This window comes from Dendropsophus ebraccatus, chromosome 2 (assembly GCF_027789765.1).
Source record: "Dendropsophus ebraccatus isolate aDenEbr1 chromosome 2, aDenEbr1.pat, whole genome shotgun sequence".
Taxonomy (NCBI): Eukaryota; Metazoa; Chordata; class Amphibia; order Anura; family Hylidae; genus Dendropsophus; species Dendropsophus ebraccatus.
Window position 1 is genome coordinate 12,802,166 of NC_091455.1, and position 23,421 is coordinate 12,825,586.

At 43.1% G+C, this 23,421-nt stretch overlaps 1 protein-coding gene across 3 annotated transcripts in view; it reads left to right on the forward strand.

Annotated features, from left to right (window-relative positions):
- COL22A1 (collagen type XXII alpha 1 chain) overlaps window positions 1–23,421 on the forward strand; it is a 226,443-nt gene that overhangs the window by 59,840 nt on the left and 143,182 nt on the right. For 2 of the 3 annotated variants that reach the window (XM_069957064.1, XM_069957061.1), the window contains exon 4: window positions 17,226–17,300. In XM_069957064.1, the coding sequence (XP_069813165.1) occupies window positions 17,226–17,300 (75 nt within the window). Of the gene's footprint in view, window positions 1–3,171; window positions 3,294–17,225; window positions 17,301–23,421 lie in introns of those variants that run through there. The other variant, XM_069957062.1, reaches the window with a different exon arrangement.

Below are 23,421 nucleotides of genomic sequence, written 5' to 3' on the forward strand. Positions count from 1 at the left end.
CCTGGTCCGTGTGCAAGTGCTAGATACATGACTTTCTGCTGGGCTCTTGGGAGGAAACACAAATTAAAGATGGGAGTTTAACACGGCGCAATGCTATGGAGGATTCCTGCCGGTTGCCTGTTGAGGTGTTGGCGTCATATCTGCCGTCAGCTGGGGCCTGGCGTCACTCATGCATCCCCAATGTAATCTCCGGAGCTGAACATCCCCTGAAGGCTACCACTCGGGGGCTTTGTCTAAAAACCTACGTTTTGCTCTATTAGACGTCGGGACCCAGGAGCCAGGCAGATTATCTCTGCTAACTATTTGGTAAAGGTCACGCTTGTGTTGTGTACATCTTCCTCTGCCGATAATCAATAAGGCGCTTGGCAGCAGTCAGTTGTGTCCAGACGCCGGTCCCACACCTCATTACTTATGCCGGGCTGGGAGGAAAGTTTGGCTCTACCGGGCTTCAATGAGAAATTTATTCAATGAACTTGAAGAAAAGCCTGAAAATAAGAGGAGAGGAAAGAAAATACTTCCCTGGCCCATAGTGTGGTGGAGGTTGTGATATGAAGGAGACTACTGGGACCTCAGCCTCTTACCAGGGCCACATTTCTGTGCTGGGACCACAGCCTCTTACTGGGGCCACATATCTGTGCTGGGACCACAGCTTCTTACCGGGGCCACATATCTGTGCTGGGACCACAGCCTCTTACTGGGGCCACATATCTGTGCTGGGACCACAGCTTCTTACCGGGGCCACATATCTGTGCTGGGACCATAGCTTCTTACCGGGGCCACATATCTGTGCTGGGACCACAGCCTCATACCAGGGCCACATATCTGTGCTGGGACCACAGCCTCTTACTGGGGCCACATATCTGTGCTGGGACCACAGCTTCTTACCGGGGCCACATAGCTGTGCTGGGACCACATATCTGTGCTGGGACCACAGCTTCTTACCGGGGCCACATATCTGTGCTGGGACCATAGCTTCTTACCGGGGCCACATATCTGCGCTGGGACCACAGCTTCTTACCGGGGCCACATATCTGTGCTGGGACCACAGCCTCTTACCGGGGCCACATATATGTGCTGGGACCACAGCTTTTTACCGGGGCCACATATCTGTGCTGGGACCACAGCTTTTTACCGGGGCCACATATCTGTGCTGGGACCTCAGCCTCTTACCAGGGCCACATATCTGTGCTGGGACCACAGCTTCTTACCGGGCCACATTCCCTCTACTGGGACCTCAGCCTCTTACCGGGGCCACATATCTGTGCTGGGACCACAACCTCTTACCGGGGCCACATATCTGTGCTGGGACCACAGCCTCTTACCGGGGCCACATATCTGTGCTGGGACCACAGCCTCTTACCGGGGCCACATATCTGTGCTGGGACCACAGCCTCTTACCGGGGCCACATATCTGTGCTGGGACCACAGCCTCTTACCGGGGCCACATATCTGTGCTGGGACCACAACCTCTTACCGGGGCCACATATCTGTGCTGGGACCACAGCCTCTTACCAGGGCCACATATCTGTGCTGGGACCACAGCTTTTTACCAGGGCCACATATCTGTGCTGGGACCACAGCTTCTTACCAGGGTCAAAACACCTTCACCTTTATGTTCTCCTCTTCTCTTCCCCCTCGTCATCCATTTTCTTCTTCCACTCTTTTCCTTCTCAGTATTGTCTATTTTCTCTCAATCTTTCTTGCCTTCTAAATTTCCTTTTCCCTTCTTCCCTTTCACCTTCTCATTCCTTATTTTCTCCTCCTTTTGCTTCTCCTCCACCTGGACTTTCTTCTTCTCTTCTTGTTTCTTATTACTTCCCACCTTTTCTTTCTCTTTATCTGTATTGGCCTTATCCTTCCTCCTTCCCCTTCTGTGCTCCTTCTTCTCCTCCTTCCCCTTCTCTGCTCCTTCTTCTCCTCCTTTTCATTTCCCACCACTATTCATACCACCTCCTTCTCTCCTCTTCCTTTTCTTTTTGGTTCCTTCTTATTTTTTCTTATATTATCTTCCTCCTTCCTTCTTCTCTTTCATCCCCACCTCCTCCTCTAATTTTTCTCCTCTTCCTTGCCCTTCTCCTCCATCTTCTCTTCTCATTCTCTTTATGTTTTCTTCTTCCTCCTTATCATCCTCTTAATGATCATCACATGCCTTGAAGGAATCTGTGGCTCCAATTGATCTATATCCAGTGCATCCTAGCTATAAAATCCAGAACTGGTCCTTCTCACACAGCTCAGGGTCTTCATACAACGCCTCTCCATGGCCAACACCAAACAGCCAAATCTTAAAGGGGTTATCCAGTGCTACAAAAACATGGCCACTTTCTTTCAGAGACAACACGACTCTTGTCTCCAGTTCAGGTGCGGATTGCAATTAAACTCCATTCACTTCAATGGAACTGAGCAGCAAAACCTACACCCAAGATGGAGACAAGAGCAGTGCTGTCTCTGGAAGAAAGTGGCCATGTTTTTTGTAGCGCTGGATAACCCCTTTAAAGCCTGTAATGCTTCTATAACCTTATTACCCCTGATTGCAATGATACACCGCAACAACCCATCATTCTGTGAATGGTAGAAGACGTTGAGCTGAGGTGATAATCTTCGTACATACTGTAAGACACCAAGGAGGAGATTTATCAAACATGGTGTAAAGTGAAACTGGCCCAGTTGCCCCTAGCAACCAATCAGATTCCACCTTTCATTTTCCAAAGAGTCTGTGAGGAATGAAAGGTGGAATCTGATTGGTTGCTAGGGGCGACTGAGCCAGTTTCACTTTACACCATGGTTGATAAATCTCCCCCAAAGTCTTTACTCCTCCGTATCAGGGACCTTTATAATAAACTAAATTCTTCTTCTTATCCTTGAAAAATGAGGATTTTCCTTTCATGATTTTCTAAGCAAAACTTTCTACAACCGCTGTCATGGAGGCTCCATAAACAGGCATTCTTCTGTCAGCCGCCGCTTATGGCTCCACGGCCGCAATGTCTCAGCTTTATCTTGGTATTTGTGCGTTCGTCTTCTTGTGGTTTTCTCTTTAAGGGGATCTGTCAGCAAATTTACCGCCATGAACTTTTAACAGGTCTTGAGAAAAGCTGTAAAAACCTTCTGTTCGCTATGATTATGTCATTGTACCTGAGAAGACTCAATGCAGCCTTATTGTAATGTAGCATTAACCCTTTGAGGACCAGGCCCAAAATGACCCAGTGGACCGCGCAAATTTTTATTTTTGTGTTTTCGTTTTTTCCTCCTCCCCTTCTAAGAGCTCCAGCACTGTCAGTTTTCTATCTACAACCCATGTAAGTTTGTTACAGGAATAGTTGTACTGTGTAATGGCACCTTTCATTTTACCATAACATGTATGACGGAATCCCAAATATATTGTTTATGAAGATATAAATAGGTGAAATCGTAAAAAAGAATGCAATATGGTAATGTTTGGGGCAGGGGCGTAGCTAGGGGTTCAGTCTAGGGGGGGCGAGCAAGTCTGAGTGGGCCCCTAACCGATTAAGTTACCCATAGGGAACCTCAGCAGAAGACACTGCTTTCCAAATAATAAAGGAAATATTTAACTACATTACTCATAGAGAACAGGGACTGAGAGCAGTGTAAAAGGCTTTCTACTTTTCACATATATGGCCATGTAAAATTTAAAGGGGTTATGCAAGATAAGAGAACCATAGCTGCTTTGTTGGGTGATCTCCATCATACTGAGTATTAGATGCTGGGAAAGCAGGGTGACCTCCATCATACTGAGTATTAGATGCTGGGAAAGCTGGGTGACCCCATTATACTGAGTACAAGATGCTGGAAATGACCAAAATCATAAGGGGTGTAGTAGTGAGGTATAGTGGATAAGGGGTTTAGTAGTGAGGTATAGTGGATAAGGGGTGTAGTAGTGAGGTATAGTGGATGAGGGGTGTAGTAGTGGAGGTATAGTGGATAAGGGGTGTAGTAGTGAGGTATAGTGGATAAGGGGTGTAGTAGTGAGGTATAGTGGATAAGGGGTGTAGTAGTGAGGTATAGTGGATAAGGGGTGTAGTAGTGAGGTATAGTGGATAAGGGGTGTAGTAGTGAGGTATAGTGGATGAGGGGTGTAGTAGTGAGGTATAGTGGATAAGGGGTGTAGTAGTGAGGTATAGTGGATGAGGGGTGTAGTAGTGGAGGTATAGTGGATAAGGGGTGTAGTAGTGAGGTATAGTGGATGAGGGGTGTAGTAGTGAAGGTCTAGTGGATGAGGGGTGTAGTGGGGAGGTAGAGTGGATAGGGGATGTAGTAGTGGGTTATAATGGATGAGGGGTGTAGTAGTGGGGTATAATGGATGAGGGGTGTAGTAGTGGAGGTATAGTGGATGAGGGGTGTAGTAGTGGAGGTATAGTGGATGAGGGGTGTAGTAGTGGAGGTATAGTGGATGAGGGGTGTAGTAGTGGAGGTATAGTGGATGAGGGGTGTAGTAGTGGAGGTATAGTGGATGAGGGGTGTAGTAGTGGAGGTATAGTGGATGAGGGGTGTAGTGGTTGAGGTATAGTGGATGAGGGGTGTAGTAGTGGAGGTATAGTGGATGAGGGGTGTAGTGGTTGAGGTATAGTGGATGAGGGGTGTAGTAGTGGAGGTATAGTGGATAAGGGGTGTAGTAGTGAGGTATAGTGGATAAGGGGTGTAGTAGTATAGGTAGATATGGGGGGTTTAGTAGTGGAGGGGACAGGGCACACACCTTCCAGTCAGCTCTACTGTGTGTCGGCTCTCTGCATAAGTGAAAGTGAAAGTAAGGGATTGTGCTGTGCAGCCGTCCCCTAGTGAGGCAAAGAGTCTGCTGCCTGAGGCAGAAAGCTCATTCTATCTCATGGCAGAAGCGGCAGTTACCAGGTGGACACATGGCAGACCCTCTTCTTACCACCCGCCCGCCATTTTTTCCACTAATACAGCAGGTATACACACCCCAAGCTGCATCCCCCCAGTAGCCTGTAACTCCAAATTAGGTCCCCGTCATTTGGCCAGACCAGCACATCACACCCCACACCTCCTCTCCCCCCAGAAAAAGAAAGGACGCCATAATTACCTGCAAGGCAGTACTGTCACAGTCAGCCTCAGGAGTCAGCTCACTCCCTGAGTCTCTGCTCTGTGTGTGTGACTCAAGTGCAGGGGGAAGGGAGCGGCCTCTTGTGGCTGGAGGCGGAATTGTTCTGCCTCCGGCCACAGGAGTGATTACATGGCCAGGCTCAGCATCCAGCAGGTGAGTGCCGCCCCAAGAGAACTTGCCGGATGCCGGGGGACCCAATTCAGCGAAAAATCTCTGGAGATCACAGTGGGCCCCTGCCAGAGTGGGCCCGGGGACGGCGGCCCCCTCTGCCCCCATCAAATTTCGCTACTAGTTTGGGGGGTTCCTGTGTCTACATAATGCACTATATGGTAACAGCGACATGATACCATTACTCTATAGGTCAGTCTGAACACAACCATATGCAGATTACACAGATTCTCTAATGTTATATATATATTTTTTAAATCCTTTCTTTTTGCAATTAATTAATAATAAAATGGGCCTATTGTGACGTTTATAACGGTTTTATTTTCACCTATGGGGCTGTATGGGGGGTCATTTTTCCGCCATGATCTCTACTTTTTATTATTACCATATTTGTGAAGACCGGACGTTTTTATCACTTTTTAATACCTTTTTTTTTATATAATGTAACAAAAAAAATCGGCAACCCTAGCACTTTTTTTCACTCTTTTCGTTTCTGCCGTTCACGATGACGATTGTTCGAACAATTACGCACGCTACGATATCTAATATGTTTATTTGTTTATTTATTTTTATATGTTTTATTTATATAATGGGATAGGGGGGTGATTTTAATCTTTATTGGGGGAGGGGCTTTGGGGTGTTTGTAAAAACATTTTTACTTTTTATTATTTACACATTTTAAGTCCTCCCTGGGTGACCTTTACTTGCAATCATTAGATTGCAGACACTGTACAATGCTATGGCATAGGCATAGCATTGATCAGTGTAATAGGCGCTCTGCTCATTGAGCCTGCCTGTGGCCTGTGGCCGACTCAATCAGCAGAACACCGATCAGACTGCACGGAGGAAGGTAAGAGATCTCCAGCGGGCTGATACAGCGATCGGGACCCCCACAGTCACACGGCGGGGGTCCTGATCGGTAAGTAACAGAGGATTAAGGGGTTAATGACACGCTGCAGCCTGTCATTAACAGTGAGGGCCGGGCTGCTCACATCTTTCAAATCAACTGTTGCTATAAAGTGCCAGAGGTTTGTAATTTATTTGTAGTAAAAAAAAAAAAAAAAAAAATCGGCAGCCTTCCAGTACTTATCAGCTGCTGTATGTCCTGCAGGAAGTGGTGTATTCTCTCCAGTCTGACACACTGCTCTCTGCTGCCACCTCTGTCCATGTCAGGAACTGTCCAGAGCAGGAGAGGTTTTCTATGGGGATTTGCTGCTGCTCTGGACAGTTCCTGACATGGACAGAGGTGGCAGCAGTGAGCAGTGTGTCAGACTGGAGAGAATACACCACTTCCTGCAGGACATACAGCAGCTGATAAGTACTGGAAGACTAGAGATTTTTAATAGAAGTAAATACAGATCTCGGGCACCAGTTCATTTGAAAGAAAAAAAAATTGGGTGAACAACCCCTTTAAGTGTTTGATCCTTCAGTGACATTTACTGGATTACCGGCTCCTCCCACATCCCGCCCTCCCCTCTTGATTGATGTCTTCTGGACGATGCACAAGGTGTCAATCAAAAAGGTGGGGGAGGGATTACTGCTGCTGATAATGCAGATTATTATAGCAAACAGGGGGACGTCTGACCGGGCAAAGAATCCCATAGGACTAAAGAAGAATTATTTATCATAGAGGACACAGACATATAGAAACATTAGCAGAACTAGACAACTGGCTCCATCTAGTCGGCCCTTTTAGTATTTCCCTTATTATCTTAGGATAGATATATGTATATACCAGGCAGGTTTATATTCAGTAGATTTAACAACCACATCTGCTGGAGGGTTGTCCCAAGTATCTACTACTCTTTCAGTAAAGTCATATTTTCTCACATTGCTTCTGATCTTTACCCCGGTAACCTCTCACTGTGTCCTCCTGTTCTTATAATATACAGTAATATAATAATTCATAGCATTCATGACACTGACTAAAGGGCATTCTCTTCCAATGGATACACTCTGCTTTAAGGCTTTAGAGCTCACAGAGCATTGTCTACACTGGATACAGCTGAGAGCAGGACTAGCTATGTACAATGTATCAGTCTGGAGCTCACAGAGCATTGTCTACACTGGATACAGCTGAGAGCAGGACTAGCTATGTACAATGTATCAGTCTGGAGAGCTCACAGAGCATTGTCTACACTGGATATATCTGGGAGCAGGACTAGCTATGTACAATGTATCAGTCTGGAGCTCACAGAGCATTGTCTACACTGGATACAGCTGAGAGTAGGACTAGCTATGTACAATGTATCAGTCTGGAGCTCACAGAGCATTGTCTACACTGGATACAGCTGAGAGCAGGACTAGCTATGTACAATGTATCAGTCTGGAGAGCTCACAGAGCATTGTCTACACTGGATACAGCTGAGAGCAGGACTAGCTATGTACAATGTATCAGTCTGGAGCTCACAGAGCATTGTCTACACTGGATACAGCTGAGAGTAGGACTAGCTATGTACAATGTATCAGTCTGGAGAGCTCACAGAGCATTGTCTACACTGGATACAGCTGAGAGCAGGACTAGCTATGTACAATGTATCAGTCTGGAGCTCACAGAGCATTGCAATATTTTTAGTGGCTTCAGAGTAGGACATCAGTGGTTGTGATGAGCGCAGTGTGGCTCTCTATATACACGGTGTATACAGCTGGGGCTGCAGTAATAGTTCTGACCCTTCTTCAGGTTACAATCAGCTGCTCTTATAAATAGTGGAACCTTCCTGATCTATATTGTATACATCACATGATATATATGCCTGGTGTGATATACTGTATACAGCACATGATATATATGCCTGGTGTGATATACTGTATACAGCACATGATATATATGCCTGGTGTGATATACTGTATACAGCACATGATATACACTCTGGTGTGATATACTGTATACAGCACATGATATATATGCCTGGTGTGATATACTGTATACAGCACATGATATATATGCCTGGTGTGATATACTGTATACAGCACATGATATATATGCCTGGTGTGATATACTGTATACAGCACATGATATATATGAATGGTGTGATATACTGTATACAGCACATGATATATATGAATGGTGTGATATACTGTATACAGCACATGATATATATGCCTGGTGTGATATACTAACCTCTCCTACATAGACCAAACTATATGCATAGGGCTATCTTCAACAGCAATAAATTCCTAGAAACTTGATAGCTCACAAAAAATGTAATAGACAATATAAACTTTATTAATAATTCATGTGAAGTTCATAAAAACACACATAAAACTTTCAAGATAACAACACAGACAGATTTGACAGGTGATATAGGTAGGCCACAGAGATCACCCGGACAGGGATAGGTAGTACGGGGAAGCACGGTACATTTAATCTGGGGCCCAACCAAAGGATAGAATAATTACAAAGTGCCCGATTCGGCACTAGCTTGTGATTCATTGGGAAGCTGGTTAGGCATTGTTGCTCCAACTGTGTGTATATGCAGGTAATAGTCGCTCATATGTGAGAGAGTTTATATTTAATATTTCCATAGCATTTTGCACCTTAGTATGTACTCTCATTGCTGCTATATATATTTATTGGATATTGTATCCGTTGCACTGGGCACTTTGTAATTATTCTATCCTTTGGTTGGGCCCCAGATTAAATGTACCGTGCTTCCCCGTACTACCTATCCCTGTCCGGGTGATCTCTGTGGCCTACCTATATCACCTGTCAAATCTGTCTGTGTTGTTATCTTGAAAGTTTTATGTGTGTTTTTATGAACTTCACATGAATTATTAATAAAGTTTATATTGTCTATTACATTTTTTGTGAGCTATCTGGTGTGATATACTGTATACAGCACATGATATATATGCCTGGTGTGATATACTGTATACTGCACATGATATACACTCTGGTGTGATATACTGTATACAGCACATGATATATATGTCTGGTGTGATATACTGTATACTGCACATGATATACACTCTGGTGTGATATACTGTATACAGCACATGATATATATGCCTGGTGTGATATACTGTATACTGCACATGATATACACTCTGGTGTGATATACTGTATACAGCACATGATATATATGTCTGGTGTGATATACTGTATACAGCACATGATATATATGCCTGGTGTGATATACTGTATACTGCACATGATATACACTCTGGTGTGATATACTGTATACAGCACATGATATATATGCCTGGTGTGATATACTGTATACAGCACATGATATATATGAATGGTGTGATATACTGTATACAGCACATGATATATATGCCTGGTGTGATATACTGTATACAGCACATGATATATATGCCTGGTGTGATATACTGTATACTGCACATGATATACACTCTGGTGTGATATACTGTATACAGCACATGATATATATGCCTGGTGTGATATACTGTATACAGCACATGATATACACTCTGGTGTGATATACTGTATACAGCACATGGTATATATGCCTGGTGTGATATACTGTATACAGCACATGATATATATGCCTGGTGTGATATACTGTATACTGCACATGATATACACTCTGGTGTGATATACTGTATACAGCACATGATATATATGCCTGGTGTGATTTACTGTATACAGCACATGATATATATGCCTGGTGTGATATACTGTATACAGCACATGATATACACTCTGGTGTGATATACTGTATACAGCACATGATATATATGCCTGGTGTGATATACTGTATACAGCACATGATATACACTCTGGTGTGATATACTGTATACAGCACATGATATATATGCCTGGTGTGATATACTGTATACAGCACATGATATACACTCTGGTGTGATATACTGTATACAGCACATGATATATATGCCTGGTGTGATATACTGTATACAGCACATGATATATATGCCTGGTGTGATATACTGTATACTGCACATGATATACACTCTGGTGTGATATACTGTATACAGCACATGATATATATGCCTGGTGTGATATACTGTATACAGCACATGATATATATGCCTGGTGTGATATACTGTATACTGCACATGATATACACTCTGGTGTGATATACTGTATACAGCACATGATATATATGCCTGGTGTGATATACTGTATACAGCATATGATATACACTCTGGTGTGATATACTGTATACAGCACATGATATATCTGCCTGGTGTGATATACTGTATACAGCACATGATATACACTCTGGTGTGATATACTGTATACAGCACATGATATACACTCTGGTGTCATATACTGTATACAGCACATGATATATATGCTTGGTGTGATATACTGTATACTGCACATGATATACACTCTGGTGTCATATACTGTATACAGCACATGATATATATGCTTGGTGTGATATACTGTATACAGCACATGATATACACTCTGGTGTCATATACTGTATACAGCACATGATATATATGCTTGGTGTGATATACTGTATACAGCACATGATATATATGCCTGGTGTGATATACTGTATACTGCACATGATATACACTCTGGTGTGATATACTGTATACAGCACATGATATATATGCCTGGTGTGATATACTGTATACAGCACATGATATATATGCCTGGTGTGATATACTGTATACTGCACATGATATACACTCTGGTGTCATATACTGTATACAGCACATGATATATATGCTTGGTGTGATATACTGTATACAGCACATGATATATATGCCTGGTGTGATATACTGTATACTGCACATGATATACACTCTGGTGTGATATACTGTATACAGCACATGATATATATGCCTGGTGTGATATACTGTATACAGCACATGATATATATGCCTGGTGTGATATACTGTATACAGCACATGATATACACTCTGGTGTGATATACTGTATACAGCACATGATATATATGCCTGGTGTGATATACTGTATACAGCACATGATATACACTCTGGTGTGATATACTGTATACAGCACATGATATATATGCCTGGTGTGATATACTGTATACAGCACATGATATACACTCTGGTGTGATATACTGTATACAGCACATGATATATATGCCTGGTGGGATATACTGTATACAGCACATGATATATATGCCTGGTGTGATATACTGTATACAGCACATGATATATATGCCTGGTGTGATATACTGTATACAGCACATGATATATATGCCTGGTGTGATATACTGTATACAGCACATGATATATATGCCTGGTGTGATATACTGTATACAGCACATGATATATATGCCTGGTGTGATATACTGTATACAGCACATGATATATATGCCTGGTGTGATATACTGTATACAGCACATGATATATATGCCTGGTGTGATACACTGTATACAGCACATGATATATATGCCTGGTGTGATATACTGTATACAGCACATGATATATATGCCTGGTGTGATATACTGTATACAGCACATGATGTTATGGTATATACTTTATATAATGGGATTTCCCGCTCGTGCTGTTATCCTGTAATATAATGTGACAGATCTGTGACAATACAAGGGATCAGGACATGAGGAGCGGCCGCCAGTGTCCTCAGGATGAGTCGCTGCTTCTCCTCGTACAAAGGAAACCAGTGGGGTGAGACCGGAGCTGCGGGCGGGGGGGGGGGGGGGTGTTAGCTGGGAAAGTGGTGGTGGTGGTGGGGGGAAGCCCACTATCTTTTGTCCTCAGTTTTTGTCCTGATTAAACGGATTTGTTGATACTTTACAGAGAATGGACAGATTAGGGAGCTGGTGTCCAGAAGAGAGGCATCAAGGAGGCGCTGAGGAGGAGGCACCAAGGAGGCATCAAGGAGGCGCTGAGGAGGAGGCACCAAGGAGGCATCAAGGAGGCGCTGAGGAGGAGGCTCCAAGGAGGCATCAAGGAGGCACCAAGGAGGCATCAAGGAGGTGCTGAGGAGGAGGCACCAAGGAGGCATCAAGGAGGCGCTGAGGAGGCACTGAGGAGGAGGCATCAAGGAGGCGCTGAGGAGGAGGCACCAAGGAAGCACTGAGGAGGAGGCACCAAGGAGGCGCTGAGGAGGAGGCACCAAGGAGGCATCAAGGAGGCGCTGAGGAGGAGGCACCAAGGAGGCATCAAGGAGGTGCTGAGGAGGAGGCACCAAGGAGGCATCAAGGAGGCGCTGAGGAGGCACTGAGGAGGAGGCATCAAGGAGGCGCTGAGGAGGAGGCACCAAGGAAGCACTGAGGAGGAGGCACCAAGGAGGCGCTGAGGAGGCACCAAGCAGGCATCAAGGAGGCGCTGAGGAGGAGGCGCCAAGGAGGCGCTAAGGAGGCACCAAGGAGGCATCAAGGAGGCGCTGAGGAGGAGGCACCAAGAAGGCGCTGAGGAGGAGGCACCAAGGAGGCGCTGAGGAGGAGGCACCAAGGAGGCGCTGAGGAGGAGACACTGAGGAGAAGGCACCAAGGAGGCGCTGAGGAGGAGGCACCAAGGAGGCGCTGAGGAGGAGGCACCAAGGAGGCACTGAGGAGGCATCAAGGAGGCGCTGAGGAGACACCAAGGAGGCGCTGAGGAGGAGGCACCAAGGAGGCGCTGAGGAGGAGGCACCAAGGAGGCATCAAGGAGGCGCTGAGGAGGCACCAAGGAGGCGCTGAGGAGGAGGCACCAAGGAGCCGCTGAGGAGGAGGCACCAAGGAGGCGCTGAGGAGGAGGCACTGAGGAGGCATTAAGGAGACACTGAATAGGAGGCACACAAGGAGTGACAGAGGAGGTGCTGAGGAAGCACCAAGGAAGCACTGAGGAAGAGGCACCAATGAGGCACTGAGGAGGAGGCACCAAGGAGGCTCTAAGGATGCAGTAAGAAGGTGCTAAGGAGGCTCCAGTGAGACACTAAGGAGGCACCAAAAAGGATTTAGGGAAGCACTAAGTTGCTAAGTTGGTTAAGAAAAGGCAAAGAAGAGGAATCGAGGAGGCACCAGGGGTAACAAGGAGGCACTAAGAACACAACAAAGATGCAATAAGGATGCACCAAGGAGGCATCAACCCAAGTGCTTCCCCTAGGGCACATAATAAACACTTGGGGGCTGCAGAGGGAGAACTGATAAAGCCTGGGCCCCCAGAAACTATCAGGCCCCCAACTAGTATATGTAGGACGTGTGTCTATTCATATGGAATAAAGGAAACTCTATAGTCCCGCAAGGACCCAGGGCCCCCCCCCCATTTATGTCCCTGGGTGACTTACATTATAAGGCTGCGTTCACACTACGTATATTTCAGTCAGTATATTTCAGTCAGTATTGTGGTCCTCATATTGCAACCAAAACCAGGAGTGGATTAAAAACACAGAAAGGCTATGTTCACACAATGATGTAATTGAGTGGATGGCCTCCATTTAATGGCAAATATTTGCTGTTATTTTAAAACAACGGCTGTTATATTGAAATAATGGCCGTTATTTACCATTATATGGCGGCCATCTACTCAATTTCAACATTGTGTGATCAGATCCTTTCTGTGTTTTTAATCCACTCCTGGTTTTGGTTGCAATACTGACTGAAATATACGTAGTGTGAACCCAGCCTAAGTGTATATAAATACAGTGTATACTGTGTCTATTTTACCATTTTTTGAGTCATCTTAGGTGAATATTCACAGCGGTTACTCTGATTTATGGCATAGTCTGGGGAGTACAGCTGCAGTACAAACAAAACAGGGGACGTCAGTCACACATAGCTCCTCCCCCCATACTGATCTGCAGGTGTCATTCACACATAGCTCCTCCCCCCATACTGATCTGTAGGTGTCAGTCACACATAGCTCCTCCCCCCATACTTATCTGCCGGTGTCAGTCACACAAAGCTCCTCCCCTTACTGATCTGTATGTGTCAGTCACACATAGCTCCTCCCCCATACTTATCTGTATGTGTCAGTCACACAAAGCTCCTCCCCTTACTGATCTGTATGTGTCAGTCACACATAGCTCCTCCCCCCATACTGATCTGTAGGTGTCAGTCACACATAGCTCCTCCCCCCATACTGATCTGCAGGTGTCAGTCACACAAATCTCCTCCCCTTACTGATCTGTAGGTGTCAGTCACACATAGCTCCTCCCCCCATACTGATCTGTAGGTGTCAGTCACACAAAGCTCCTCCCCCCATACTGATCTGCAGGTGTCAGTCACACAAAGCTCCTCCCCTTACTGATCTGTAGGTGCCAGTCACACAAAGCTCCTCCCCTTACTGATCTGTAGGTGTCAGTCACACATAGCTCCTCCCCTTACTGATCTGCAGGTGCCAGTCACACAAAGCTCCTCCCCCATACTGATCTGTAGGTGTCAGTCACACAAAGCTCCTCCCCCCATACTGATCTGTAGGTGTCAGTCACACAAAGCTCCTCCCCTTACTGATCTGCAGGTGTCAGTCACACAAAGCTCCTCCCCCCATACTGATCTGTAGGTGTCAGTCTTTACAGCAGTCATAGTATTCTATTCATCACCTAGGCGGTATAGGAGGAATGGGCGATAAATCCTGGCAGACAGCGGGGAAGATAGATAAAGAAAGAAATACAATAAGCAACGGTCACGGACACGACATTGGAAGTGTTATATGCAATAATTCATACAATACGACCTAATATATAAAACATATAATAACATATAATATTATAACTATTGATAACAAAAGAACTTTAAAGTCTTAAAGGAAAATTTCCCAAAACCTTCTAACAATCTATCATCACTGTTACCTGCAATACCACTGCTGACCACTTCCAGGAGCAAAATTCTCCATAAGCACCAAAGCAACAGCGCCCCCATTTGTAATCTTGTATTTATACCTATTCACATTTAACCCTTGGCCTGTGCTCATAAGTACACTTCTCTGTCCTGTTCACATCATTCCTTTTTGCAGTGACACCTGCTGGTCAGATGAGGTAGTGCTTTTTAATAAACTGAAAAACTTTTGAAAACTCACTTTATTAGCATCTACATCAATTCTATTTCTATTCACATAGGTTGTATCTGTTGAATTATTCAAGGGAATAGGGCTAAGATGCAATACCAGATCCAACCTGAGGACAAATGTGGTGCTGTTTTTTTGGGAAAAAAAAGCAGATCCTGATATTTTCCTCACAAATATTATAGAAAGTTGTGAATAATTCCTTTTATCCTTTATGTATCTGTTAAATATTGTGTAACATAAAAATCCTAAATTCAAATTAGAGTTCAAAACTTAAAGGGGTGGTTACAAAAAAAAAAGAAATCTTTTAAATCAACTGGTCCCAGCAAGTGCCAGAGATTTGTAATTTACTTCTATTAAGAATCTTTTAAAAAAAATGAATAAAATTTAGAATAAAAGAAAAAAACTCCAGTCTTCCAATACTTATAAGCTGCCGTATGTCCTGCAGGAAGTGGTGTATTCTTTCCAGTCTGAAGAGCAGAGGTTTTCTATAAGGATTTGCTACTGCTCTGGAAAGTTCCTGACATGAACAGAGGTGGCAGCAGAGAGAACTGTGTCAGACTGGAGAGAATACACCGCTTCCTGCAGGACATACAGCACCTGATAAGTACTGGATATATATATATTTTTTTTAATAGAAGTAAATTACAAATCTGTGGCACCAGTTAATCCCTTTAAATATTGTGTAACATATAAATCCTAAATTCCAATTAAAAAAAAAAAAAAAAGAACAATTGACAAACTTTTGTAAGAATATGTTAACAACTTGAAAGTAAAGTGTGTGGCTGCCGTGTTGGCAGCCGAGCGGCTTCCTGTTCTAGTAAATAAGCCCTTATAGACAGGGACAGCTGTGTTTGTGCCACTCCTTTAATATGACCCCTGGAAATAGCTGGTGAGGCCGGTGTGCGCCAGCTGACAGTATTCACACTGCTGCCAGCCGCTGCTGTTCTCTCCCTGGAGCAGAAGTCATTGTCTCATTGTCTGAACTGATGTAAAACTTTCTAGCATTATCTCGAGTGTCTGATAACTTACAAGGAGGAGAGTCATGACGGGCGTAGGCGGCGAATAATTGAGACTTTGCTGAAAGTTTAGTGGTTGTCGTACTGTATAAATAAGCCAGAAACGGAGAAACAATGCTAAGCAATACAATATTTTAATTGTAAAGAGGTGCTATGTGTCAGGAAATATTTAAAGGGGTACTCCGGGGGAAAAAAAATCTAATCAATTTACTTCCTTTAAAAAAATCTCCAGTCTTCCAGTACTTATCTGCTGCTGTATGTCCTGCAGGAAGTGGTGTATTCTTTCCAGTCTGACACAGTGCTCTCTGCTGCCACCTCTATCCATGTCAGGAACTGTCCAGAGCAGGAGAGGCTTTCTCTGGGGATTTGCATGGAGGGGGGGGGGGGGAATAATTCAATGAACTTGTTATATACTAATAGTCATTCCTAATGCTGCGTTTACACAAAGTGATAATTCGCCCAATCGATCGTTTAATGATTTTGAAGCAACAATTTTTTTTTTTATAATGATCAGCATTTCGACGAATAAATCATTAGAAAAATTGTTAGGAAATTCGTAAGAAAAATCGTTATTGCGATCGTTTTTAAGATGGCTGAAGCCCATCTTTAACATAGGGCGATTCTTTGAAAGACTGTTTACACGAAGCGATCTGCGAATTTTTAGCGAACAGCGATTTGGGAACATGTTGAAAGATCAAAATGAACAATATCTCGCTCGTCACTTGATAGTTCGCTGTGTTTCCACGGAGCAATTATCGCTCAAATGCCATAGTTATTGCGAAAATTCGAACGATAATCGTTCCGTGTAAACGCAGCATAATGTACTAGAATGAAAGAGAGGAACAATGTAAACCAGTGAGGCTTCCAGAGCCGGATGTCACTCACTTAGCACCTGTGATAGTAGAAGTGAGTGCTGACCGGGCTGAGGAGCGAGGGATTCCTGATACGGCCGATACAGAGCACGGACAGGAGAATTTATAGTAACAGAACGCTGCATTGAAATGTTCTAGAAATATTCTAACCTCCGCTTCATTTTTTTCTTCCAGACGTCCTTTGTCCAAATGTAAAAATTGAGGGAAATCGCTTCACACACAAGAACGGAGAAAGAGATGAAATCCCAGGTATGAAGTGCGTGTCATGTGACCTCATTGTCCGAGCCGTCATAATAGAGGGAAAAATAATAACAATGAGATGCAACAATATGAAAATAACAATAACAACAATCAATTATTACTATTTTTTATTATAATTTGTCTAATTATTATTATTATTATTATTATTTATTATATGTCTATTATTATTATTATTATTGTTAGCTTTGAAATTTTAGTATTTAAAGCGACTCTGTACCCACAATCTACCCCCCCCCCCCAACCGCTTGTACCATCAGATAGCTGCTTTTAATCCAAGATCTGTCCTGGGGTCCGTTCGGCAGGTGATGCAGTTATTGTCCTAAAAAACAACTTTTAAACTGGCAGCCCTGTGCCCAACGGACGTGGCCTAGATTGTGTATGCATTAGGCTGGCACAACCTCTCTGTCCTTCCTCCCCGCCCTCCTCATCATTAGGAATGCATCAGGCAGATTGCCTCCTATTCATCAGCTGTGTCAGCACGGCACATGGGCTGGATTGTTAAGACACCTGTGCAATGTTCAGACAGGAGAAAATGTTCCAGTGGCATTCCTAATGATGAGGAGGGTGGGGAGGAGGGACGGAGGGGTGGTGCAAAATTAGGCCACAGATACTACAAGCCCCGGCCGTTGGGCACAGGGCTGCAAGTTTAAAAGTTATTTTTTAGGACAATAACTACATCACCTGCTGAACGGACCCCAGGACAGATCTTGGATTAAAAGCAGCTATCCGAAGGTACAAGGGGTTTGGGGGGGATCAGGCTGTGGGTACAGAGTCGCTTTAAGGCCAACAGGAGATGTGGACCCACTGGGTCTCTAACCGGTTTGACAGAAGGCTGAGCCAGGAGAGGAGCAGCCTAAGGGACTGTGCCTTCTTTATTTATAACCAACCACAACCAGGTATAGACCTTTCCCCAGGTCACGGCCTCCTGATTTGTCTCCTTTAACAACAGCTGCAAAATAAATGGAGTAAGCACCAAATAACAAGGGGGACAGGAGGTCAGGACAGGCAGCGGCCATGTAGACATGGTTAAATATACACATTGGTTTGGTTTCCATACTTATATCATTGTAAATTATGATGGCAAAAGATTATCAGTCTATATTCTAGTTAATAATTACAGAATATTAGCAGATTTAAAGGAGCAGGCCCCAGACACCCCCCCCCCCATTGTTATATATGAATGTTACATCTTAGGGTCCAACCTAGTAAACCTCAGTTATGCCCACAATCCCTCCCCCCCCTACAGAAACAAACACTCGGGACACAAGTTCCATCCATTTTAGGACTTGTTTTCATGGAGAATCCCTCAAAAAATGGAAAAATTAAGAAAGATCTATCCTGGCTCCTTGAAACAAGGCCCCTCCGATTAGTAAGAAATCATTAATGTGGTTGGGATTTCACTGTTCATTAATGCCATGTTTTCTGTCAATTAAAGGGGGACTTTTTTTTTTATTCAAATCAACTGGTGTAAGTGTAAAAGATTTGAGATTTACTTCTATTAAAAAATCTCCAGTCTTCCAGTATTTATCAGCTGCTGTATGTCCTGCATGAAGTGGTGTATTATCTCCAGTCTGACACAGTGCTCTCTGCTGCCCCCTCTGTCCATGTCAGGAACTGTCCAGAGCTGGAGAGGTTTTCTATGGGGATTTGCTACTGCTCTAAACAGTTTCTGACATGGACAAAGGTGGCAGTAGAGAGCACTGTTTCAGACTGGAAAGAATACACCACTTCCTGCAGGACATACAGCAGCTGATAAGTACTGGAAGAATGGAGATTTATAAATAGAAGTGACTTATAAATCTATCTAACGTTCTCACTCTAGTTGATTTGAAAGAAAAATAAATTTAGTCAGAGTTCCCCTTTAACTCCTTAGCGTCCCATGACATACCGCGAGGGAGGTTCAGAGAGAGTCCCGCCGGGTACCCTGCTCTGAACGGCGTCACTCCTGACAGTTATCTGCAGCTGGGGAGCGCCTCTATTAGCCAGCGTGGGTCCTGTTGCCGCGTCGGCTAATTAAGCATTTAAATACAGCTGTCAAACCTGACAACTGCATTTAAATGGTCTCCTCCACACATCCCTGGTGTCTAGTGGGACGGATCTCCCCCCCGTGATGCGATTGTAGGAGGGAGATCTGTTCTTCTGCCCGGGCAATGAATCACAGATTTAATGGATCAGTGCTGCGTATATACAAGTCCCCCAGGGAGACTTCAAGTTAATGTAAAAAAAGAAAAAAAAAAAAAAGTGTTTTTTATTAATAAAAAATCCCCTACCCTAATAAAAGTCAAAATCACCCCCCTTTTATCATTTTATAAATATAAACAAATTACGCCACGTGCTGCGTAATCGCCAGAACTATTGAAATTATCATAAGTGCGCATTTTTGGTCACATCAAATGCAAAGAAAATTGTAATAAAAAGTGATCAAACAGTCGCATATACAGAAAGTACAGATTATGGCGGAAAAAACGTCACCTCACAAAGCCCCATAGACCAAGAATGATAAGCGTTATAAGGATGAGAATAAAGCAATTTTAAACACATTTAGATTTTTTGAAAAGGTTTTAATTTTTTAAAAGCCATTAAATAAAATAAAAGTTATACAAGTTACATATCGCTGTAATCGTACTGACTGACTATCGCTGTAATTATACTGACTGACTATCGCTGTTATCGTATACCATAGGGCAAACGGCGTAAACACAAAACTCCCTGAAATAAAAACAAATTCCTTTTTTTTTTTTTATTTGACAGCAAAAATGATTTTTTTTCCCGTTTTGCAGCATTTTTTATGGGAAAATCAAGCCTGCCAGTGCAAAGTACAATTGGTGTCACAAACAATTAGGGCTCATGTGGGTCTGTAGGGGAAATAATGCAAGAGCCAAGGCCTTATAAACATAAAGAGGAAAAGCAAAAGCGCAAAAACGAAAATTAGCATTGACCTTAAGGGGTTAACCAGGTCCACAGCTTGACAAGGTCCATCAGTTCTCTCCCTTTTACATGCCAAATAACTAGCAATTTTTCTATTTTTATTTATTTTGCCAGAAATGCAACCTACAAGCTGATTCCAAATTTTTTTCCACTCCTTGATGGAAAAATAAATCAATAAATAAAAATTCCATTTATAAAATAATTTCCTTTCTTAGGATATTTGATGCCACTCCGCCACTATAGGTTTTTTTAAGGACTTTGAGATTGGTGATGTGTCGACATGGGAGACGCAGTTCCTGGCTGTACAGAGAACAGCGCCATACAGTGTGTAGTGGCCACGCTGGGTTACTGCAGCTCAGCTCCCACTGTTTTGCTGATTTGTGTATTTGCTATGACATCCTCTAAGCATGGGGGAATCCATAATATTTTTTAGAGGAGCCTGTAGATAATCTGTCAGGAGATGACACGACTGACGTGAGTCACACCGATCTCTCTCATTCATTACAGTTAATATTAGCAAGCGGAGAATATAACAGGACTCCGGGGCCCCTAATCGTGACTTCCTATAAATGGCTCTAAATACCTCTCAGCAGTCGATGAAATCTACGACTGTGGGTTATTTCCAGAATCACCAACCGGCAAGGACAGAAATAAAAACGGCCTCAAATCCCGCGATTATAAATAGTAGATAGACCATCTGGACCCGACTAAATCACTTTTTATAGACTTTCCGGGGTGAAGAGAACACTTGAATTATACAGTCGTTTCCAATACAGATTTAGTGTTTGGAGAAGTTTCCTGGAGTGAAATCCTGAGAGGCGAGAAAAAAAGTAAAGCTGGATGGTTCCTAGGGAGTAGTGCTGACAAGGCGAACATCAGAGGCTCCGCAGGCAACGCGCTACAAAGCAACGTTATTCTATGTTTAGTCACGTCACTTAATTACATAAAACCTCCATCAATGTAGGAGAGAAATAATAATAGTCGGACACAGAAGCAGCTAATCACTCGGTCAGAGATGGTAACAGGTGTGAGGTCTGAGATGGTGACAGGTATGAGGTCTGAGATGGCAGCAGGTGTGAGGTCTGAGATGGTAGTAGGTGTGAGGTCTGAGATGGTAGCAGGTGTGAGGTCTGAGACGGTAGTAGGTGTGAGGTCTGAGATGGTAGTAGGTATTAGGTCTGAGCCGGTAGCAGGTATTAGGTCTGAGCCGGTAGCAGGTATGGGGTGTGAGGTCTGAGATGGTAGCAGGTATTAGGTCTGAGATGGTAGCAGGTATTAGGTCTGAGCCGGTAGCAGGTATTAGGTCTGAGCCGGTAGCAGGTATTAGGTCTGAGCCGGTAGCAGGTATTAGGTCTGAGCCGGTAGCAGGTATTAGGTCTGAGCCGGTAGCAGGTATTAGGTCTGAGCCGGTAGCAGGTATTAGGTCTGAGCCGGTAGCAGGTATTAGGTCTGAGCCGGTAGCAGGTATGGGGTGTGAGGTCTGAGCCGGTAGCAGGTGTGAGGTCTGAGCCGGTAGCAGGTGAGAGGTCTGAGCCGGTTACAGGTATGGGGTCTAAGACGGTTACCGGTATAAGGTTTGAGCCTTAACAGGTGTAAGGTCTTAGATGGTAGCAGGTATTAGATCTAAGCCGGTAGCAGGTGTGAGGTCTAAGCCGGTTACAGATATGGGGTCTAAGACGGCTGAGCCGGTAGCAGGTTTAAGGTCTGAGATTTTTAGAAGTGATTTAGAAATCTGTATAACTTTATGACACCAGTTAACTTGAAAGAATTTTTTTTTCACTGGAGTTCCCCTTTAAATGAATCAGATGTTTTATCACACCCCTAAAGAATAAAGGAAATAAGTTTATAATGACTCAAAAAGTAATGATTGTTACTTGTTTATAACAATATAAGAAAGATATAAAAAAAATGTAGGCACTAAAATTTATACTTTCCATGCAATACCCTGGCTGACCACATGGTGTGCTGTTAACAGGCAAGAACACCACCTAGTGGTAGGAATGTTTTATACTAAGTTCTTTCCAGAAGGAATGCTAAGATCTGATTGGTTCACATAGTATGTTGCACTTTAGTACTATGAAAATCCTATTATTCTTGTGGTAAAAATCCCATAAATTTTCCTTTCCATTACATAGATGCATTAAGAAATGGAATCTGGATACATAGCACTAGGGGCGATTTGCTTTAACAATATATTTTAATTATCTGGACATTAATTCAGTTTCACATAAACCACTGAACGTCCATGCAAAGGGTCTGTGTGTCCCCAGTGCCGGAGCCGAGGAGTCACATTATTAATGGGGGAGCCCATTCTGTGCATAATACCTCGGCTAAGAGGACGTCATTTGGGGAAATTAGTAATATCCATATGCATTGTAATAAGTGACCTTCACATGAGGGCAGGGGGCACCAAGACTCAGACATTTCCAAGAAATAAAAAACGTTGCCTGGGAGCGTCGATACATTGTAGTTGGTTACACTCAGACAATAAAGAATTATTGTGCTTCAAGACAATAGAGTTATATATGCTGATCAAGTGGGATTTATATTCTTATTGATCCTGATATAAGGATAGCTAATAAGATTAGATAGATAGATAGATAGGAGATAGATAGATAGATAGATAATAGATATATAGATAGATAGATGAATAGATAGATAGATAGATAGATAGATAGATAGATAGATAGATAGTTTGGATATAGATAGATAGATAGGAGATAGATAGAAAGATAATAGATAGATAGATAGATAGGAGATACTATAGATAGATAGATAGATAGATAGATAGATAGATAGATAGTAGATAGATAGATAGATAGATAGATAGATAGGAGATAGATAGATAGATAGATAGATAGGAGATAGATAGATAGATAGATAGATAGATAGATAGATAGATAGATAGGAGATAGATAGATAGATAGATAGATAGATAGATAATAGATAGGAGATAGATAGATAGATAGATAGATAGATAGATAGATAGATAGATAGATAGATAGATAGGAGATAGATAATAGATAGATAGATAGATAGATAGATAGATAGATAGATAGATAATAGATAGATAGATAGATAGATAGATAGGAGATAGATAGATAGATAGATAGATAGATAGATAGGAGATAGATAGATAGATAGATAGATAGATAGATAGGAGAAAGATAGATAGATAGAT